General features: G+C 38.0%; 1 protein-coding gene across 1 annotated transcript in view; it reads left to right on the top strand.

Moving 5' to 3' along the window:
- LOC101863814 (alpha-L-fucosidase) overlaps positions 1–23142 on the top strand; it is a 26794-nt gene extending 3652 nt beyond the window's left edge. The window contains exons 2-9 of the mRNA XM_005097687.3: positions 4691–4874; positions 7032–7138; positions 8967–9097; positions 10845–10978; positions 12411–12508; positions 16631–16763; positions 20732–20902; positions 22586–23142. Of these exons, the coding sequence (XP_005097744.3) occupies positions 4691–4874; positions 7032–7138; positions 8967–9097; positions 10845–10978; positions 12411–12508; positions 16631–16763; positions 20732–20902; positions 22586–22847 (1220 nt within the window). The 3' untranslated portion in view covers positions 22848–23142. The remainder of the gene's footprint in view (positions 1–4690; positions 4875–7031; positions 7139–8966; positions 9098–10844; positions 10979–12410; positions 12509–16630; positions 16764–20731; positions 20903–22585) is intronic.
- Positions 23143–23714: the final 572 nt, after the last annotated feature.

Below are 23714 nucleotides of genomic sequence, written 5' to 3' on the forward strand. Positions count from 1 at the left end.
TGGCAAATTCGGGAGTAGAGACAACTGCTGCAAATGGTCAAGGAAGAGTTCACGGTTCGATGTGATCCTGCCTGGAGCGAACATGTAGGTCCTACCCACCCAGCGAGTGATGCAAGTTTAGGTGGCGAGCTCAGGTGTGAGTGCGATGCGTGGGGAAAACAAACGCGTCAGTCAATTCACACCCCAGTGTGATCCCGTCTGGGGCAAACATTGTATCGCTTCATCGAGTTTTACAACGTGTATGTGATCACATTTACGATAGTGGCTGATCTTTGACGTGACGGACAGTTTATTGATCTCAACTTTTTACTCTAGGTTGATCGGCTGTGCCCGCCCGGGTTTTTGTTTAGCAAATTATTATCTGAAATGCGGGATCTTAGCCGAATGTAGACCACCAGAGCGGGATCTTAGGGGTGACTTTTGTATAGTAAAAATTCTGCTTTCCTAAAACAACGGGATCTTAAGCGAACCGGGATCGTAAGCGATGGGATCTTAGGCGGAGACTACTGTATTTTCTTTGCTTTTATCCATTTGATCATTCACACCGATAGAAGGTATTCCAAAATTAGGAAAAACAGGTCTTGTTTCACACCGGGTGAGAATAGCCAATGGTGGCAAGTCTCACCCGGGGTGAGAGGTCGATCGTATTTTTATTCTCACCCAACCGCATTAGTTGTCACAGCGTCACTCTGTCGCAATAAACAGGGATGCCACTTTTCCACTTTTTTTCTGGTATTTCGATCCTGATCCGCTATTCCGTTACGATATTGAGATCGAGATAGAATCTATAGTTGGAAAAAAACAAACAAAAAAAACCTACACACGTTAAGTACTTCTAATCTATTTTTCTTTAATTGTTTATGTCATTTCTTTCTATGTACTCCCATTGTTTTTTTTGTCATTTCTCTCTATTACACCCATTGCTTATGTCTGTTTGTCATTTCTCTCTATGTACACCGTTTGGGTTTCAAATTGATATTCATATGTTAGCGAGACTGGCGCGTAGATTTTCAGCTTTTTTTCAAAATAGTTGAGTGGCATCCCTGAATTAACACTAGATCTACCTTTAAATCTTTTCAGACTCGGTTCCGAAAAAAATGGTTTATTTATTTGGACTCTGCTTTTAAGTGTGTGAGTGTAAGGAGGTTACATAATATAATTGTGGTCCTGGGATTTTACGTAAAACCAGAATTAGAACTAGAATTATAACCTACCTGGACTGTGTAATTGTGTGTCAAAAGTCAATCCACCACCACTACAGCATCATCATTACTCCACCACCATTTGTCATTCCACATGTTTAATTTCATTTTGTTGTGTGTTATACAGTGGAAACCATATATTACAGGCCCGGTAATAACAGCGATCCGGTAATAACAGGGATTTTTTAAATCCCCATTTTTTCCTACTCTTAGTCTCTATTAAAAGTTATTGGCAATGACAGGGCTTCATCGCAGCCCAACCGGTTATAGCAGGGGCAAAGGCTCGTTACAATGTGTAAAAAGTAAGAGAGAGAGAGAGAGACGGAGAGAGAGAGAGTAACGCAGTGACGGAGCAAGCCCACGCAAGCCATGCCACTGCAAGCACATGCAGCATGTGAAGCGATCTAGCCCGAAACCTAGCAACACACACGCGTAATGTGTCACCAACGATGCCAAGCGCTCGAGAAAATGCCTTTCAATTGACAAAAAATACGAAACAATCCAGGCTGTTTTCAAAAAGCAAGCTCCACTGGCAGAGATTTGTCGTCAGTTCGACATTCCACACGGGTCGATTCACACCATTACCAAGGATAGAGAGAAGATAGTGGCAGCATACTCCAATGGAAAGTTTGCTCTGGATCGAAAGAAGATGAGACTACCCGATGCAAATGCTGTGGACCAAGCTCTTCAGATGTGAGGAAATGGAGAAAGTTGATGCCAAAACCACTGTTCGTGGGTACTTGTGGCAAAGGAAACTACCCATGAATAAGTACAGCTGGATTAGTCCACATATATGCTTACTTTCCTTGCATTTCTGATTTAACAGGGATCGGATATAACAGGACATTTTCTCGACTCCCACCATCCCTGTTATATCAGGTTTCCACTGTAGTTTTTCTGTAATTGATTTTTTTTAAAAATCGCATCACACAAAATCGACAGCCGCATGGCCTCTTCCCAACACCTCTCTATAAACGCGCAATCTCATTGATCGACATATAATTAACTTTGCCCCTAGCAAGCTCAACTCAGTTTGGTTGTTCTGTTCATTCTAATGATGCTTGGAGGGGCAGTGTAGATAGATCTAGTTAGTCTAGTACCGGATATTAAAGCTAATATTATGTCTTGATTGTTATCATTATATCGAAAAAAAAATTTCATAAATGCTAGAAATATTTAGGAGCAAGAGTCAAAAGTCGGAACGGACGTCATGCTGGACTATTCAGAGTCCGATTATAATTTTTTTCTAATCAGACTTGAGTCCGAATAGACACTTCAATTAATTCAAACCCCGGGGTGCCAATAATCTGGTCATTATTCGGACCCCCCTCTTTCTGGCTTCCGTATAAAATTTAAAAAAAAATTTGGACCCCCTGTTTCCGGTTTGACACTGATTTTCGAGAGAAGTCTGATGGGGACAGACACTCAGACAGTAACATTTAACACTTGTACAATTTACCCCCCCCCCCCCACTAAAACCAACTCGCTAATAAGTTTAATGCCTCTTCACCTCAGGTGAGAATAAACAAATGCAGCCCATATTAACTCTTGTTCTGCTTCTGTCCCGAGATGCAAGTCTTATCAGTAACTTCTTGAACGTTCCCGTCGGGCCGTCGAGGTCGCTCAGTTCTGTTAGTGTACAGCAAGTGGCCCTGGAAACGTGTTTTTTCGCCGTGAATTACCATGGGTGTTAGTGAATGATGTTCGTAAATGATTTAAATATCGCTCTAGATCTATCTTTTATGGCTTTCTATTTATAAAGTGTTACGAAAACATGAAGGACCCCTTCTCATAAGTTGATAAGTCATTACGAGTAATTGTGCCCATTCAAATAACGTTTTAGATGCTCTTGTTGTTATGAATGATCTGGGGTTTGAAAGGAAATAATATTATAGGTCAATTTCCAAGTGTTTTGCTCTGAAATGTTTCTTTCTACCTTCACAATGATATTCAAAACTATAAAATAATTTTATTAGGCTGTATCATTTTATATTGAAAAAATCAAGCTCTTTTGAAAGAATTTGCAAAGTAAAATAAAAGTCTTTTTTCCTGGCTATATCCTTTCGAGCTCCTCATGTCTAAGTGGGTCCATTTGTTCTACTCTATAATTTCATTGGACGAAAACCTAGGGTAGTCCGAATAATGACCAGATTATTGGCACCCTGGGGGTCTGAATAACGGCCCCCATTTAAGAATGATCTTGCTCACTTCACCCCCTACCTTTTCCCTTTAGCTTCTTCTTTTTTTCACCCCCTCCCACCCCTCTTCCCACCTTGGCCTTTTCCCATTCTCCCTTGTTTCTTCAAACGACTTTTATTTTCAAATTGTCGAGCGTTGCTGGTCCGCACACGGGAAGAGGATGGAAGTCATGGTCCATGCAATTTAGTACATTTTTCTCCCTCAGCAAACCTTACTTACTCTATTTCAGGGGATCATCAATTGTCATGCTGTGAGGATCATTACACATTTAGACTTATTGAGTACAATACACTGTACATGCTACACTACAGTAGATACAGAGATCTATGTGATGAGTTGCACATCATGTGTTCATGGGACCATGCATTTTGCAGACCTAATCAAAACTGGTCCTAGCATTTCTAACAGTAGGCCCCCTTTGATCAGTGTTCTATGTGAATTGTTTAGCAACAATAATGGGTTTTGCAGCACAAGGGTGTATTTAAGTCAGGTGTATTTACACAGCGTGCGCTTCCACAGTCTTTCATGCATGTTGAGCTGTCCAGATCAATGAGGAACTTTCAGATATCTTTTTGAGTATTTTTGGACCGTCTCTGTTTGTTTTATTTTTACTATTATATGTGCTTATATTTTTGTATGATTTTCGTTAAAAAAATTCCCCGTTACCAATTGTCAACCTCAGTAGTGTTGTTACATTATACAGATGACCCTATAAACTATATTTTCTGATAGAAGATTATATGTACAATATCTCAGATATCATACATGTTCTTACAGCAGTATTTGCCCATGAGCAACCTTGAAAAACGGAGTTATACATTTATTTTTTTTCCTCCAATGTGAAGGTTGAATCACAATCCAAACAACTTTCAGGTATATCAAAATTTGGTTAATTGTACTTTCAGAAAAAATATGTAATAATTTTACTTAATTTATTACATTTTTTAATTGCTGAAATGCTGAGGAATGGTACTTTAAATATTTTTTTAGGTCAAGAACTTGTAAGTTGGATGAGTTGCACTGCAGCTGTGACTATCTGTTGATGAAGAGTAAAGCTCAGGGGAATTAATAAGAAGTTGTTAGCTGTTCTATAACATCTAAAATTTCCAAGATTTATATTATGCTTCTATTTCTAAACATTTTCATAATAGCTCTTTCATGGGCTGTATCGCTGGCTCATCATGCTTTTTCTCTGCTCTCACGTCATGGCACCGTTGAAAGGTTTATTATACAATAGTCTAATTTATGACTTTGTTACTGATTGTTTTGATTTTGAAAATGAATTTCAGTGCCCAGCTTCCGATCTGAATGGTTTTGGTGGGACTGGCAAGGTGTGAAAACTAATGATACAGTGGAATTCATGAAAAAAAACTACAAACCTGATTTTACCTACGGCGATTTTGCAAAGCAGTTTACAGCTGAGTTCTTTGAAGCGTCAGAGTGGGCGAGGATATTTCAGGACTCTGGAGCTAAGTAAGTTGCCACAGGGATAGTTGTTTGAATTGCAGGTGTTCTTAGTAGTGAAGGACAGTCGAACCTGTTCTGATGACCACCTGTCCAAGACAATCACCTGTATAAACAATCACTTCCCACTTGTCACTTTCATGAAGAAAAAATATATAATGACACTGTCCAAGAGAACTACCTGTCTAAGATGACCACTTTGCTCCGGTACAATGGGTGTACAGTTTGACAGTTTGACCGTACATTTTTATTGTAGAATTGGCGTAAAATTCTATAATATTGGGAACAAATGTCTTGAAACTTTTCTCTGTTATTGTGCATCCTTGATCATCATAAAAGCATCAACAAAAAGATTTTATCTTCGAAATGTTGCTTTGAAGTGCGTTCTGACAGGAATAACTTTTAAATATTTTCTCATGACTTTTCAAAAGCTCTCCTTTCACAGGTAGACCCTTTTCTGGCTTTTTGCCTCAGGTTGGTACCTGTGCTATTATTGAAGTGGCAGAACAAACAAGATCAAGAACTTTTGCATTAACAATAAGGGAAGATACTTCGAAAAACTTTAAAGACTTCAGAATTGCATGTCAAAGGCTGCTGTTTTGATCATACCATTTTCAAGGCTTTCCTGCTTTTTGTTCTCAGTGTGACCATTGTTATAATTCACCTACATGCACCAAATACAGTTGAACCTGCTCTAACGCCCTCTGGTATAAAACAATCTCCTGTACAAATGGCCTCTTCTCATTTCCTCGCTTGCATATTTTTTACATTACAATGACACTGTGTAAGAGGTCCACCTGTCTAAGACAACCACTTTTCTCCCCAACAGTGGGTGGCCGCCTCAGACAATATTGATTGACTCTATTAATATAATAAAGGACTAGAGAGCTCTGGCCCTGCAATGTCTACAAAGAAATGATAAACAAATACAAAAAAGTAAACATGTTTAAATACCTGGGTTACATGATGCATCAGATGGAAAATGTACATCAGAAGTCCAAAGGTGAATAGCCACAACCAAAGATACTTTTAAAAAGCTGGCCCTAAAAGAGTATTGAAGGTGTACATTTGGTCAGTTCCTTTAAGTGGGCTTAAACGGAAACAAAGAGTTAGAACAACTTAATATGACAGAAACTCTGAAAGGAAGAAAAGCTGAGGATGCCAACATACAAGATTCATGAATAGCCTGAATACTGGGGCAACTAACAAATAACACAATGAATAACAACTGATTCATGGGGACCTTGAATAAAAGAGAAGGATGGTGATCATGTACATGAACAAAAATTGTATTTTGAAAGCGGTAGAAAGTTTTTTCTGTTGAGCTGGCCACATTGCTGGTGTTCAAGGGGTCTTTCTACCACCAAGAAAAGCTATTTTCACTAATTATGTATGTTTTGAAACAATATTTCCCCAAATTTTATGTCTGTATCCTTCAGGAAATTTCTTTAAAGTTTTTATAAGTTTCAACCCCAAAATGTTTAAATTCAATACTGACCGTGACAGCTATATTGAAAGTATAAAATACTTAAGAAAATCGTTATGTCTTTGAGAACCATAAGACAGTATTGTTGATTTTTAAAATAGATATCAAGTAAGTAGGCCTAGTTATAGTAAGCTGGCAAGTTATTTTGAATATGCTTTCAATATTCTTGAGTTTCTAGGGCTCTCCATGTAAAGTACCTCCGTTTTTTCCCCTAAATTCTGAATGTAAAATCAATTTCAGAATTTTATTTCTCAAGTGCTAAATATGTATATATGTATATGTATATATGTATATATATATATATGTATATTCTCTAGGAACCTGTAACCATAAAATCTGCACATACGTGTGCATTTTTAGCACAGCACTGTCCTGATTTGAAGGTCAGAGTTTAGGATCCTAGTGATAGAAGGTCTTTAAAAAAAGTTTTCAGATAGAAGCATTAAACAATTTCACCGTGCTATTTGACTTTTAGTTTTATCTTTCGCATGAGACTCATTTTCACCCAGCCTGGCAAATTTTTAATAAAGATGAATATTAAAAAATCTGAGAGATTAAAATGCTGCTTTCCAGAAAATAAACAATTTGTTTTTGTGAGACTCCTTTGTCAAGATGATTTTGTTTAATGTGTGGGCTTTGGTGAGCTGTGAAATCAACATTTCTGTTATGTTTTTTCACAGGTTTATCGTCTTTGTCAGCAAGCATCACGAAGGTTATACCAATTGGCCTTCAAAGTATTCCTTCAATTGGAATTCGAAAGCTGTTGGGCCCAACAGAGACATTGTTGGTAAGATTTTTCAAAATGTCATCACAAAACTGCTGTTACTATTCATGCAATTAAATAATAAATGTAGCATTGCTCTTTACTGGTGGAAGATATGTGGGGGTGGGTTACATGAAGTGTGGTAAATTCTTCGAGTGAATAAACAATCCGCTTTATATTTTTTGTCCTGTGACCCACCTGTTAACGAGACATAGGCTACTCTTTATGTTCATCAGGTAGACATTCTTTCTGCTGAGTTATTTAGACTTCTCTGTGTGCTTGACACTTAAACTCTGCTTTGGGATGGTTGTAACACTCAAGTCACAAAGATCTCAAGGAATAAAATTTGGAAAGCTATTCACACTTTTTTAAAGGTGAAAGTTGTCTTTACTACATAAACAAAAAACAAAACATTTAATCTAGTTTAGTTTTAGTAGAGGTTTTACGGCACTCGCAACTGCATAAGGTCATATGAGCGCCAGAAGATTAGATGCCTTACAAGAGAGTAACAAACATAAAAAAGAAGAAGGGGGGATAAGGACGATAGATGTTTAATAGGAAAGAAGAAGCCAACCACACCAGAGCAACCGCCAACCACCCACACATTTAATCTAATTGAGGATGTTCTTGCTTAATGCAGATGTTAAAGCTACCTTGGTAAAGAAAGTTTATTTTCTAATCTAAAGTTTTTTACCTGTTCACTTGTTTAATGGTGAGTGTCGGTGCCTTTTCTGTACAACAGTGTTTGAAAGAACCATACCTGAGTGACGTTGTTCTCATCAAATTTCAGCAGGGATTCAGACATATTTACTACAGGGCCTCACACAAAACGGAGGGCTCAAAATGTACTACCAATGTAGGAGAAAAGTGTTGCAGAGAAAAAGGAAGTTAGTAAAAATGATTGAAAAGCGTCTGCTGCTGATACCTCTGCCCCAGTGCATATATAAACATTCTGCTTCAAGAACCTTTCTCATATTAACTTATGTTGTGAAGAAAACAAGAAAAAACCCCAGTCCCAAGCCTGTCTACCAATCCCGAGGGAAAATGATAGGAATCAATAATTCTATAAAAAGATATTGGTAAGCAAAAAGTAACATTTATTGGACGATCACTGAATTTTATATAAAGATATTTATATTGTCTGTTTTAAAAAAATTTGTAACAACCTGTACTCCGTCATCACTGTTGACAATGCATCACAGCTGACCATCAGCCACACCCACAACAATTCATGAGTGTTGGAGAGAAGGCTGGGACCATTCAGCATTTTTTGCTGACTGTGCAAGGGTCACCTACAGTCACGTGATGTAAGGGAGAGCGATGAGTGTCAAATAACTTTGCTTTTTTTAACAGCAACAATGCAGACTTTTGAAACAGATTTATGAATCATGTTAACCTGATCTTTGCTAAATTTTATAGCTTATTATGAGAATAAAATAATAAAAGTGTTTTATGCTTCTCTGTTGTGTAGCTGTAAGGCACTTGGCTGTTGCATGCATGAGATCCGAGTTCAATTCTCGGGTGGGGAGAAAATTTTTATAGAGTATTTTGGTCTTTCTGCTTGGATGTTGTATCGGTCTCGGTCCGGGTTGGCCTTGACATGTAGGGTAGGAGGCCTGGGGGTGTAAAAAACCTGCTCTAATTTTTAAAAACATGTGTTGAAGAATTTAGATGTAGAAATGTTTTTTGCCTTTCCTAACAAAACTGTTTTGCTAACAGCAAGGGACCCTTTTTCATTTTCCTTTACTATGGCAGCGGTATTGTTTAGATGATCTGCTTCTTTTTGTCCCCAAAAACTAGTAAAACAAACTGTCAGTTTCATAGTTTGTTTTAAATGAAACTTTGTTTGCAGGAGAACTTGCTGAAGCAGTGAAGTCTCAGGATGGCCTTCGATTTGGACTGTACCACTCTCTGTTTGAATGGTTTCATCCCTGGTATCTGGCTGACAAGAAAAATAACTTCACAACTCAGGAGTTTGTAGATGTAAGCTGTTGCCCTTTTATTATACCAAGAAAAAAACACAAAAAACACCTAGTCATGGTAGCTTATTAATGAAAGCTATGTTTATGCTATTTTCTAAATCATATTTGGAACATAGCTCGCTACTACTGTTTTTAAGTGCTTTGAACTATAAATTCCAAATTTTTCCTTTTTGTCTCCTTGATAGTTCCCTGTATTTTTGTGCTGTGATCTGTAATATTTACTCTTTGTATCCTGTTGAAGGAGACTGGGATAACAATGCAAACTGTCAGAGATGGGGAAGCAATGAAGAGTATAACTATAAGTGTAGAAGAAATATCACCAAAGTCCTATCTGATATATGTTCATTAAACCCTCAACATTCACATCTTGGCAGCTTTTGTTGGTGAGGTCATGGATTTTTTGTAGTTTGGACCTTTTTTTGGGGTAAATGTTTTTCTCGAATTATGAATCAGCATTTGGGTTGCACAGGTTGGGTGTGCGGGAAAATATTTGATCAAGTATCTCCATCTTTACAAGCTGGGTCAAACCACACAGCCTCTTTCCCAGTTGATCTAAATTGTGTCGATGAGGATGTTAAAGATTTACTATTTGAATTCTGTTAATTTGTGTGTGTGCGCCTGAAGAAAGGCACTAAAAGTGAGATTTTGACTCTTATTTTAGATAAGGTTTTTTTTCGTGGAATGCTGAAAACAGTGGTCTTTGAATTGTTTCAAATATGTGTCACGACGCTGTGGAATCGGGCGCTTGTCAATTTTTGGGCATATGGAGTGTTATTACTGTTATCAGTGTCACCATAAAGCTTATTCATTTGTCTTACGTTCAATGAAAAAAATGACCCATTTATCTTCAATAGAAGTTGAGATATTTGCGATTAAAGGAGGTTGGGGTTGACTAGTTTCAGAGATAAAATTAGTGAGAAAATGGCCGCCAAAGTTGGTAGCTTCCAAAGCTTTTGACTTTAGAGTCCTTGGAAAATGTAAATTTACATTTACTGTGCCTTCAGTCAAAGTTTTCAGAAAATCCAGATAGCAACTTATTTTTAAATGGACATAACAGACGTTGAGCCACAAAATGAAAATGCAATAAAAATGTCCGAATATGGGAAAAAAATGCCGGTTTCTTAGATTTCATTGTTTTGACGAGCGCCTGATTTCACCACGATGCCTCACATATATATGTTCTGTTTAAAATATTGCACATTTTGTGAAATGGGGTCTAGAGATAGGATTGAAAGAAAATGGACAATAAGCGAGTACACTGTGAAGGCATTAAAATGACAGATAGGGTAAGGATGCGTAAGTAGTGGGAATTGTCTACAGACATAGAGATATTGATGTGCACTGCCATCTGTTGGGTAGGAAAAGTGCAAGTGAATATTCTGGTGTATAACAAGATGGGGTTCAACTTCACTTGATGTTCAGGGCTGGGGAAGAGGAGACAGACTTAATAACATTGATTTTATTCACCTTTAAAAAGCCATTTTCAGTTTTATTAAGAATACCCTACCGTAAAAAATATTTCGTATAAAATACATAGAGGTAAAAAAACCTTTTAGATGGTTCAGAAATGGTGGAATTATTATATTTTTTCCGGAGAAATATGTTTTGGGTAAAAGAATTTATTTTTAAAAGTTCATCAGCCTGTAGGCTGAAACAATAGGCGCCATTTTTTGTTCCTTTCTCCAGGTGCACACTCACACTCACACAAATCATATCTTTGAGTTGAGACTCTTGTCTTGGTGTTACAGGGGAAAACCTTGCCGGAGCTCTATGAATTGGTGAACACATACAAACCTGATGTCGTCTGGTCAGATGGAGACTGGGAAGCTTCTGCAGACTACTGGAAGTCCAAAGACTTTCTGGCTTGGCTCTACAATGACAGGTATGGTCAGACTTTGGCACAAAACTAGCATCTCAGTCTTTCCATTGGGAAGAAGTAAATAAACAATTTGTTTCAAATGGAGAAATGTTTCAGTTCTCTCTAGCTTCCCACCCCCTCCTCTCTCTCTCAGTCTGTCTGTCTGTCTCTGTCTCTGTCTCTCTCCCTCCCTCCTTCCCTTCCTCCTCCTCCCCCCTTCCCTTCCTCCCCCTCTTTCTCTCTGTCTGTGTGTCTGTCTGTCTGTGTGTCTGTCTGTCTGTCTGTCTGTCTGTCTGTCTGTCTGTCTGTCTGTCTGTCTGTCTGTCTGTCTGTCTGTCTGTCTCTCTCTCTCTCTCTCTCTCTCTCTCTCTCTCTCTCTCTCTCTCTCTCTCTCTCTCTCTCTCTCTCTTTCTCTCTCTCTCTGTCTCTCTCTCTCTCTCTCTGTCTCTCTCTCTCCTCCTCCTCTTTCACTTGCTCACATACTCACTGCCAAACTGATAACATCGGGAATATGGACATACACATAATGTAATGCAGGAGAGATATAAAGTGTGATTTTCTGATGTTTATCATAGAGCCTGTCTATCTGAACTGTAGGCTACATATAAGTCGTATGTTATTTGAACACAAAGAAGTCGGAATCACATATATCCCTTGCATTTCTTGACTTTAAAAAGTATCTTTGTATTCTTATCTTCTTTTCATTCTTCACAAGAAGCTCCTACCAAAACTTGGTTGGATAATTAAAAAGCTATGTTTGGGCTGGCAAGTTCAGCTGCGCAGATGTCATCCAATCATGAGGATTATCTTGACTGTCACCGTTTCTCATTAAGTCTCTCGCAAAATTTCACAATGACTATTAAAACAAAAGTGTGTAAACCATACCTTGGCTTTCTCTGACTTTAGAAAGATAAAATAGAGCAATGCTGTCAATATTCTGTAGGAAAAAAATTAAACATTTTGTGTGGGGTTAAAGCTTAATCAGTACAACATGCAGTTCTTGAATTACGGCTGTCTTGAAATGGAAGATGTGATCCCAATGAATTTGACGTTATCTTTGCTCTCAATGTACCTCTGTTCTATCAGGTGAACAGTGACAGTCTTACGTGTTCAGAGAGAAATATTTTTGTAACGATTGAAAGAAGTTCCTTCCTCTTTCCAGATTCCCCCCCTTTTTTCTTTCCCCTTTTTCCTTTGGCTGGTATGTAAAACGTTTTTGCCAAATGCTCTTAATTCTTCTTAGGTATAACGTTCTATGTGCTCTTACTTATCCTTGTTTACTCAGAGAGAACAAGAGTCTCACAAAATGTGTTTAAATTAGTTTTTAATGTCATCAGTTAGACTGAAAATATGTTTTATGATTGTATTTTTGTGTAAACAATCAGATGTCATTGTCTCAGTAATTATATTTTTGTACCAAGTGAAGGAAGTAATACCTCATTCCTTGTAACTGCAGCCCCGTGCAATCAAGCGTTGTCACAAATGACCGATGGGGACAAGGTGTCATGTGTCACCATGGGGGTTTCTTCACATGTCAGGACCGGTACAACCCACGTAAGTTCATTCTGTTTCCTGACAGTAGGTACTACAAACCCAAATTTCGAAATTATGTTTGTTGCTTCATAAAGAACTATGCAAACCATGAATTTTGGGGTTTGAATTATAGAAATCGGACAATAAATTTTAAAAATGACAGGCGTTTGAAATTTGTGGACGTTGTAAATTTTTGGGAACTTTTAAATCACGTAAAAAAGTGCGATTTTGTGAGTTCACAGAAAATTTATTGAGGTACATAAAGTGTGTATTATCATTTGTTTCAACAGGTGCCAGTATAAACTATGCAAAATACCAAGATGAGGACAATCAGAGTTTAAATAAAGCCAATACAGAGACTTAAAATTGGAAAAAAATTACACCTTGATGCATAAGGTTAATTCAAAAATGCTAAAAAGACTGACTTCAGACATCAATAAAATGGAAAGTTATTGCTGAAAAGAAATGAAACTTACAGAACATATTCACAGTAATGCAAATTCATAGCCCAATTTTTTTCCGAGTTCTGGCACTTCAATTTAATCAGTTATGGAACCACAAAAATGGGAAATCTGCCAATTTTGCGTTATAAAGAGAAAATCACAACACAGTACACATGGCCTGAACACTTTCAGAATAAAATCACCAAAAATCATGGTAGGCCTAAATGTCTGAAACTTTCCATGCAAATATACTTTTGGACCAGGAATCCATTTCTGTTATCATTTCTGTGATAACATGAAGCATTACAACGATATGAGGTTAGATAAGAGAAAAAATAAGAAATTATTAAGCATAATTTCAACAAAATCATCTATAACTTCTATAGAACAATAAGAAAGACCCCCCGAAGCTCTACTCCTATGTGTTTTTGAGCCAGGAATCTATTTCTGCAATCAAATCTGTGATAAAATGAGGCATTAATAAAGTAAATATTCAACAATGACAGATCAGATACACTAACACACACAAAAACTCCTCAATTCTAATTACTTCTTTTTTAATTGGAAAGAATCTCAAAACAATTTTTTTTCAAAAATATACAATTGGGCAGAAACTCCCGCCCAGGCAGAGCCCATTTCGGTTTCAAAACGATGATTTTTTTTCCAAAACTATAAAATTGGGCAGAAGTTCCGGCACGGGCAGAGCCCATTTTTAAATCAAGGGCCACAAAATTGGGGAGAGGGTGGAGGAGACACAAGTTAGATCTGCAACAAAGTTCAAATTCCCCATGGCTCATTAATCTAAATAAATTGGGTCTATTCAGGAATAGATCTAGCAATTCTATAAAGGTACTGACTTATTTGATAATCACAAATTATTATAAATGAAGCTCTCGAGTAGGAGAGTCCATTTTCAGCAGTAAACCAGCCTCTAAAAGTTGTATAAAAAAATAATTCAATTGGTACCGGTACTTGTTTCATGAGTCTAAATAGATATATTGGCTAAAAGAAAACAATTAAATGAATTAGTTATCAAAGACTTTTTCAGATATTCGCGATATTCAAGAGAATATATTCTTTCATCAATGAACAAATGCCAGCTGCACCCCCTTCACAGACGAGTTCATCAAGCTTGTTATGATCTTTAAAAAGAGGTCACCATTAGGGAATCATCGATAGAATGAAATGGTCACGTGACCAGAAAATAACATTAATTTTTAATAAATGAAAACAAAATGATTTAGATTTCACCATATTTTCAAGAAATTTAAGCTTCTTATCTTTCTATCCAAACCAGATTTACAACAATACTGGGTACTGAATTAATTACAGGACGCTCTGAATGAGACCACCCGTTCGCATGTTTGCGATCTCGGCTTCAAGCCCTAGATCTAGGTCAGGCAAAGGTTGATGACTTTATGAAGAACTATGTAACACTGTAACTTACCGCACATCTCCTGAATATCCCTATCCATGATTGGAAACACAATGCAGCCCTTGATATGCACTTATGTACGTGAATAGAGCGTAATCGAAAATAGGTGCACGTAAATAATTCTTCGCCATTGCTGAATCAAGCGCGTCGCGAGAGAGAGGACCAGCATATGTGTTTACAAAAACAAGCGGCGCTAAACGGCTGCCAGACCAATCATAGTCTTTTTTACACACGATTCCCTTGACATGTTCTACTTTTGAGTAGTCCAGATTTCTTTCGACCAATCATTGGTCAGACTTGGAGATTTCCATTCTAAAAGTAGGTCCCAAAACTCCCAATTTTTCTGGGTCAACAACTAACTTTAGCAACAAACGCTTGGTACAGGGTGAAAGCTTATTTAAAGCTCGTTCTTGTACTTTTTGTTTCATGACGATAGCAGTTATATCCGCTTAACACGAAGGCATTTTATGAAGCACCCTAAATTTTCGTCGCCGCGGCTGGCATGAAAATGGACGCGAAAAACGCATTCCCATGCATTTTTGTGACCTTTTTAGATAGCTTACGATACAGTATCTCGTTCCGTGCCGTCCTCAATAGTTTGATTTTAGCTAAAAACAATAGTTGAACTGACTTAGTTCGAAACGGGGTGAAGATTGGTGTCAAAGGAGAAGAGTTATGGTTGATTAAAAATGACAAAATTTCGAGCTTCCTACACGCTTTCAACTGCGCAGAGGCTGGGGTTTGTGGTACCTACTGACAGTTCTCTGACCTGATGTACTTTATTTCAATGACTTTTGCCCTCTTCTGTTCGGGGTAATGAATGGTTATTTTCATGCAGACTCACCATGCAACACTATTCAATGCCATGCTCTTCATCTTTTCCTGACAAAATGTGTGGGTTCTATGAGAATCTCACTGGAAGGCCTTACTCTTTTCCTTTCCCTGTATTGTTTCTCATTCTGTCCAATAGTATATATGTGAAGCGTGCTGACAAAATGAGTTACATCTCGGTTTTGAGTCCTATGGAAGTAGATATCTATACATAAAAGTGAAGTTTTGACAATGTATATAAGTATAACATAAAAAAAGGCATGTTATAGTTAAAGAATATGGCATCAATAGAAAATCTACAGATTTGACCTTCATGTCAATTTTTGGACAATACCTCCATTTGTAGATTGCGAGAAGTAACTCATTTTGTCAGCATGCCTCACATATATATATACTCGCTTATAGCACTACTTCATGTATAATGGGGGATACCATCATCTTTGAAAAGTGCCAGACTGAAACAGACATCAGCGATGATGATTATGATTCTCCATTCATTTCTCCACTTGGATGCTCTAAAATTAATCCCAGGTTATCCAGTGGGGAACTTTTGACTAAAAAATCAACTCATTTTTGTAGAAAGCGTATAAAATAGCGGTTGAATTTCTGACACGCTGGGGGTGAAATTAAGTATGAGAACTATTGGTTGCTGCTGCTTTGAGATTTATTTAATTTGTGAGACTGGCGTGGCTGGTACCGGTAATCAAAGCAAGACACTATGATGTGTTGTAATATCCAGACTTGTAATAAATTAGCCGGTCACAGAAAAAAAAGTATGGACATAAGTTCTGCATTACTTCCCTTTTGTCGAGCACAATCCCGGCTGTACATAATGTATATAATATAGGCTATATACCTTTGGACCTCATTAAAAAAAAAAAAAACACTCGTGTTATGAAGGAGTGCAAAGTCCTGCCATATTGGAAACCTGTCCAAGACAGAAACTTGTAATGACAGAATATCCCCGCTCCTCCCCTTTACAGATTACTCTATAATGCGTCTGTCTAAGATGAAAACTTCTAAGACCTGGAAATGGACTGAGATATTGCTTCTCTTCGGAGGGTTTTGATCTGTCAAAGATGGAAAATGTTGTGCCCACTCGACCTTGATTTGAAACAAAACTCTCAAGTTTGGTTTAGCCGGCTCTAACTCTCACACTTTACAGCCCACTGTCAGGCGAGGGACAAGGGAATGGGAGCAGTTTGGGAATAGCTGTTACCCCACCCATGCGAGCCTTGAGCAGTGCAAATAGTCAGAGTGGTGCGGGTGTCAAATCTCACCGCTGCTCGTCTTCAAAATGCTCAAGTGGTGCGCCAGTGCAAAAACTTTAGTGGGTAGCTTTGAGATGTGAAATTAACATAGCCTTTATTGTAGCCTACTGATTCTTTGTAAACACCAACAAAAAAAGTAACCTTTTTCACATTTTTTTTTCAGACCACCTGATCAAACACAAGTGGGAGAATGCCATGACCATTGACCGTCAGTCCTGGGGCTTTCGAAGACGAGCCAACGTTGCTGACATTTTGTCTATCGAGGAGCTCCTGGAAGAACTTATCACCACCATTAGGTAAACGTCTTTGGCTTTGGGAGGCGGGTCATCTGTCTGTCCATTTGCCTGTGTGTTTCATGCAAAGATGTATTGAGCAATATTCAAGTGTGATGCCAGATATAGAGTAAATCTGTAGTTCAGGGGCGGGCCATAGATTAAAGGTTCATTAAAAAGGTTTCAAACTGCTTTTAAATGCTCATTTTCCTCATCCAGTGGCGATTAGAAACTACTACGCTTTGTTGTTGTCATCTTGGAAGGGAACAAAAGATCCACTTGTCCATCGGCTCAACTTGTTCCTTTAGTGGTTAAGCTTCTGGACTTGTCGTTGTGAGATTTTGGGTTCAACTTGGGCCAACATTGAGCCCTTGGGAAAGGCACATTACAAAAATTTTCCCATATTGGAGATAATAATTAAATTAGTCTCTTAAATAACCTTACGGTGTTGCAAAGGGTGTTAGATCTGTACAATTTCATTTAATTTCAACTTATCCCTTGTGAAACAGACAAAACCTTTCTATGCATTAGTCTCCGCCTAAGCTCCTGATGCTTGGGAGCAAGGATCTCTGCTGATGCAGCAAGGAAAGAATTTACAGTGGCCCATGTTAAAGCCCAAAACTGGTATGGTCTCCCTCCACTCTAAAATGAACTGACGTGACCCCTTGGTGGGTTTATGATATTTGGCGAGCAAAGAGTGGTCAACCTTAATGATCAATCACAGTGGCATGAGGCATGCTATTTACTCTTTTTATCCTATCGTTAGTCTCAAGATCTACGCTTATCCAGTTGCCCCCTCTCTGTCAAAAATTTATAGCTTTCCATCTCTGACTGAGTTTCCCCGCCTTTGTCGTTGTGCACCATTATGTTGTGATCACACCAACGCCTACTTTAAAGTTTAGAGTAGTCGTTGAATCACACCAATTAAAATTCAGTGTCTGTCTCGCTGATTCGGGAATAGAGACAACTGCTGCAATGTTCAGGGAAGAGTTCATTGTTCAGTGTGATCCCATCTTGGGCAAACATTGTACAGTCTCATTGAATTTTACAACGTGTATGTGATCATCTTTGACGCGATGGGCAGTTCGATGATCTTAACTTTTCACTCTTGCTTGATCGCCTGCGTCTGCCCAGGTTTTTGTTCTGTAAATTATGATCTGAAATGTGGGATGTAGACCTTCAGAGTGAATCAGAGCAGGATCTTAGAGCTGACTTTTGTATAGTAAAAATTCTGTTTTCTTAAAACAGCGGGATCGTAAGTGGTGGGATCTTAGGCAGAGACTACTGTACTTTGTATCTTGTTTTTATAACAGAGTGTAGTATCTGCAATTGTGAGAAGTATATCCTGTTTTTCTTATGAATGCTATCATTGGACATTTGCTGTTTGATAAGATTAATATGCTAATCAATCCTTATTGGCTTTTGAAATATGTGTAAGTATATGATTTTGATAATACACAGTGCTTCCAATCTTCTGTATTTTTACGGAAATCCGTACTTTCTGACAGTTTCGTACTTGCTCCCCAATCATTATCAACTCCCTTAGTAAAAAAGTGCGATAGTGTAGGGCAACCGAAATGCCATGGCAGAAGATCTGTACTCACCTTCATATAGTCTTGTGTAAGTTACGGATATTTACCGTAATTCTCTCAGCAATAAGTTAATGTTATTATAGAAACCTGCCAGATTGCGCATTTCCTGTAATCGTACATTATCATTATCCCGCTATGCATTCATTGTGGATTGGTCGGCAATACATTTTACCTGCGAATTGATCAAAACCTGGCTAGTCATGATAGTGAACTTTTGGTGCCAATTTCCTCCTTTCTTTCAGTACATTCATTCACTCAGTCTTTCTGTCTGTCTTCGTATTGTTGTCACAGCTTGAAAATTGGCACTTTGATCAAGTAAATTGACTTGTGATTTTCGAAAATCACTTTGAAAAGAAACTTTTTTGCATATATTTGTCTAGATCTAGAGAAATTGTCGGTGCGATGATTCTACGGAAGTGTGATAAGGGCTGAGTGAAAAAAAATTGCTGAAACTTACTAAAATCAAGAATGATTCGAAGTGGTGTTCCTAGGTTGTGACTTTTGGCTTTCAAAGGTGTAAATGGAGGAAAATTAGAGTATACTTTAGGTAACTCATCAAGGTCTATTCATTATTCCTTGGTTTGCCTTCTATCAATGGTGCGATGACAAATTAATTGAATTATAAATTATGTGAATTAGCAATGCAAGGGGAACCTGCGTTTAAACATTGCCAGCAATGGGGAGAATTGTAGGTGGAGAAATCAAACAAGACAAAATGTTGGTGAAAAAATAGGTGTTATGGGTTGTTGGCAATCTCTTCAAACAGGCTCTCAAATGCCATTTTTAACCCTCTATAATATAAGCCCTAAATTTCAATTTCTTTGGGGTTTCACCCCCTGAATCCCCACCAGGACGCTGTTCCTGGACCCTGCTGGTGGCCTATTCAGCCCCGCAGACCCTGGCAGTATTTTCCTTACTCTTCAGCTTTAGCTGTTGGAAGCACTGAATATAATTTGATTTAGATTTTTGGTGAACAAGGGAAATAACACTGTAATAGCTTTGCGTTATTTGTATGGTTATGTCCCCTCGTTTAAAGAAAGAAAAAACATTTGGGTCTGGACATCTCATATGTCTCGTTGGACTGCCTGAAGAGGTACGACATTTCTTTGTCTGAAGATGAATATGTGTAAGAGACAAGAATGGGAAAAGTGTACAGGGAAAAGAAGCTCAACTAAACAGATGGGTGGAACACTTCCAGGAACTTTTTAACAACCCAGCCCCAAATCACCAACCAGATATAAGGCTTGAAGAGAGACTTGGAAATAAATTGTGACCCTCCAACTGAGAAAGAAATGGCTGATGCAATCAAACAAAAAAGTGGAAAGGCAGTACACCTTGACTACATATGGCCTGAAGCACTAAAAGCTGACACATACGTACATCTGTAGAACTCCTTCATGGACTAAGTAACAAAGCTAAATGTAAAAAAAGTACAGTCCTTTGTTAATGGTTGTCTGAGGAAGATCATAAAATCGTCTGGACGTACACCTTGAGAAATGTAGCATTATGGAGGCAAACCAAACAACAATCCATTGACCATGAGATCATCAATAAGAGAAGATGATGGATTGGACACACACCCAAGATGCAAACCCACGATCACAATGTAACAAAACAAAACTTTAGATAGAACCCCCAAGGGAAGAGAACGAAAGAAAGGTCGAGTCCAAGTGGGAGCGAGATTAAAAGGCAGATCTCAGGCATATGGGACACAGCTGCCAGGAGGAGGGAAAGATTGCCTGGAACAGAGACAGGTGCAAAGTCCTTCTTAGCAGCCTATAATCTGTACCAGGGGGAAAGAGGTAAATGACGATGATGAGATTGAGATTATACAATGGAGAATTCCTTTAGGTTTTGCTGTTTGTCTACATTTATTTCATTCTGTACATACCTTCCTTTAAGTTTTGATACATCAGAAACCAGGCAGTTTAAACTTTGTTATTATCTTACCTTTTTAGGAACACTTTAAAAAAAAAAGAAAGAAAGAAAACCAGTCTTTTAGTGATTATTTGATGTAATAGTTGATTGATATGACTGTTTGATGTCTATCAGCTCGACAGTATTTTTTTGTATGAGTTGTTGAAACAAGGCTACTTCAGAGACAAATGTTCGATTTTTGTAGGAAAGGAAACAGAGATGTAATTTGCCAGCCTTTTTCCTGTAGGGTTCGGACTGAAATGATTGGAATTCAGGTGGGGATTGGCAGGTTATGGATCTTTTTTGCTTGTCTTTTTTTTTGGTTGATTGATCTGTTTGCTTTCACCTTGTGCCATATCATCGTCAAAATATACATCAGACAGATATAGAAATTTATTGATACCAGCTGCAATGAGGTTACTAAAATTATCATTGCTTAACCTATGTAGTTTTTATTTTTCTAAAGCTCATTCTAACTTCCAGCTGTAATGGCAATGTGCTACTGAATGTTGGCCCAACGCATGACGGAATGATTGGCGTAATCTATCAAGAACGGCTGCATCAGCTTGGCTCATGGCTGAAGGTGAATGGTGAGGGTGTGTATAGCAGTCGGCCCTGGACCTACCAAAATGACACAGTCACTCCAGGAGTATGGTAAGCTGTGTTGACGGCAGAGTCATTAGTTATATTTGATTCACGTTAATAGTGAATCTTTGAGAAAAATGTACAGTTAAACCCCATAATACCGCCTACCTAGGGACTAGCATGAATTGGCGGTACAACGAGGTTTTCACCTCCTCTGTTAAATACATGTATGTGTAGCACCGACTGTCCAACATCAAGAGAACTTGTTTACCAATAACTAGATGAAGGAATGAGTTACCTCCCTTTAATCTGTCACTTAAACTTAAGCATGAGTCCTCGCTAAATAAAAGCCCCATGGGCATTCACCAGACTATAAGTTATCAGGTTGAGATATATTGCCAGGGGGCCGAGATGGTGAGGTCTCTTTAAAGTTTCTCCAGGTGACTTTAACATTTAGTTTCATTTTCTAATTTTGTATTGACCGAGGCCTATGTAGAATTGTATTTTCATAATGAGCGCATCGAATTTAGTCGCATTCGCGCGGGGAGCGAAACTTGATGCTGAACTACAACGTTATGTTTTATTTAATTATACTCTTCTATATCTTCTATATTACACATTGTATTATGTTCGCTTGCAACACACTACATCACTGTGGATTTATCCATATTGCCTGATCTTGTCTTAAAGATTGTCAAGCAGCCAAGCCACCAAGTGGATGTGCTGTGCACTATGTGTAGCCTAGTGTGTACTTCTGGCGGCCAGTTTGTGGGAAGTATAAAAAGGGGGTAAATTTACAGTAGTTTTATTAGGACAGTACAACTGAGACAGTCGGTGGATGGCGGTGTGAAGGCACAAATACTATGTTTATACAGGGGACTCCTTTCGTACATTGGCAAAATCTGGCGGTACAACGGGAGGCGGTACAATGAGGTTTGACTGTATAAATCAACTGATAAGTCCTTCAAGGATGTTGTTGTTTTTTTTGTTGGCTATTTCTTTGTCAGATGTGTTATTATCATTTTGCCCTGTGGCTGGTTCAAATGAGATGTATGTCTCTGAGAATTTCTGGAAGAATCCCCGTGACAAATCATATTTTTGTGTTGATAGCCATTTGTCATGAACATTTTCTGTAGAGAATTGACAATGCCTTTTCATGAAAAACAGGCTAAATAATGTTTAAAAAAATATGCATGAACATTTCACTTTTGAGGGGGCTGTGGATATGTGTGTGTGTGTGGCTGTTTTACTACAATGTGCATGCCATTTTGATCAGTTGGCAGTCTTTTGAATACACTTTCACTCATTATTTTTGCTTCTGCTAGTAATTATAGAAATAAAAGCAGTACATGTACTTTTAAAGGAGGCACTGTTTGAAAAGATTATAGAGAAGTTTCTGTGCTGAAGAAAGTCCTTTTATGATTTTTCAACAGAACTGTTCTCTTTTAGTTGCATGTATTTCTTTTCTCACACTTTCCAAAGTTATCCCTGATATAAATTTTGTTTCCTTTATTGCAGAGCAATCAATGTCCATAAAGTTTTAATAATTTTTTTTTCCGAAAGAGCCAAATCATAACATAGATTTGTGAAGTAGATGGACTTTGCTGCAGAGCTATTGGCACTTTTTCTGCAAATCTTGTCTGTTGACATACTCATAGCTAGAGTTTTTGGTCTAGTTAAAGCAGTTTTTGGAATAAATATTGTGATAAGTTGAGGTCAAAATTATGTTTCATGCTACTGGTACTTCTACAGGTACACTTCCAAGAGCAAGTCACAACCACCTGCTGTGTATGCTTTTCTTCTGCAATGGCCTGAGAAAGGGATGCTGTATCTCAACTCTCCTTTCCCGACAGAGAAGACAGAAGTCACCCTGCTAGGATATTCAGGCCCAAGCTTCAAGTGGACTTCCCAACCTACTCAGCAGGGTATACACATCACATTTCCAGCTCTTAATGTGAAACAAATGCCTTGCAAATGGGCGTGGGTGCTAAAAATGACAAATATAAAAAATTGATGTGATGACTGCTTTTTCTATCATTTTCAATTACCTGGTACAATAAAATCTGATCAAAATCTCTCTCTGTTCTATAGATTTAGAGTACATAGTCATTAATCTTGTTAAAATCTTTTCTGTGATCATACCTAACATTTTAATGATTCTTACATAATGTGTGCAACTTTTTTTAATGACCAGACAGTGCAAGTCATCCGTAATAGAGTTGAAAGCCACTACAAAGATGTCAATTGAATCATGAAATTAAATTTGTATTTACACACAATATAGCCCCCCCCCCCCCCCCTCCCTCGAAAACAGCAAATAAATAAAATAATTAACAAATAGATAAAAATAAATGAGTAGATGAATAAGTAAGGTATATTTTTATTAAATAAATAAATAACAAGACACAAATGACTCATCAAAAAAAAACAAAGTGTTTGAGATATATTTGTTATTTATAGTTGGTGTTGACTTCACCTATTTTTTTTAATGTATGGGGAAATCAGGCGCTCCTCAATTTTTGGGCAATGGGGTTTTTGGTATCATCTTTAAGCCTGTTCATTTACCTTCCTTTTGATAACAAAAATATCCATCTATGTTGAATAGAAGTTGAAATATTTGCCGTTGAAGGAGGTCAGGGTCGCCTGGTTTCAGAGTTAAAATTAACGAGAAAATGACCGCCAAAGTTTAGTAACTTTCATAACCTGAGACACGGCACACCGGCAGTGAAATTTTAGTTGCGCGCGGGGGGTTCCCCGCCAGGCGCCTTATCACGCCGGGATCACGGGGGTCAGCTCCCTGTCGCCGCTCTGTCTGGACCGACTTAATTTTTGGTACTTTTCAACGTACAATTTAAGGTGTATCTTTGTATTTATGGTAACT

Source organism: Aplysia californica, unplaced genomic scaffold, assembly GCF_000002075.1.
Source record: "Aplysia californica isolate F4 #8 unplaced genomic scaffold, AplCal3.0 scaffold00161, whole genome shotgun sequence".
In the NCBI taxonomy this organism is placed as follows: Eukaryota; Metazoa; Mollusca; class Gastropoda; order Aplysiida; family Aplysiidae; genus Aplysia; species Aplysia californica.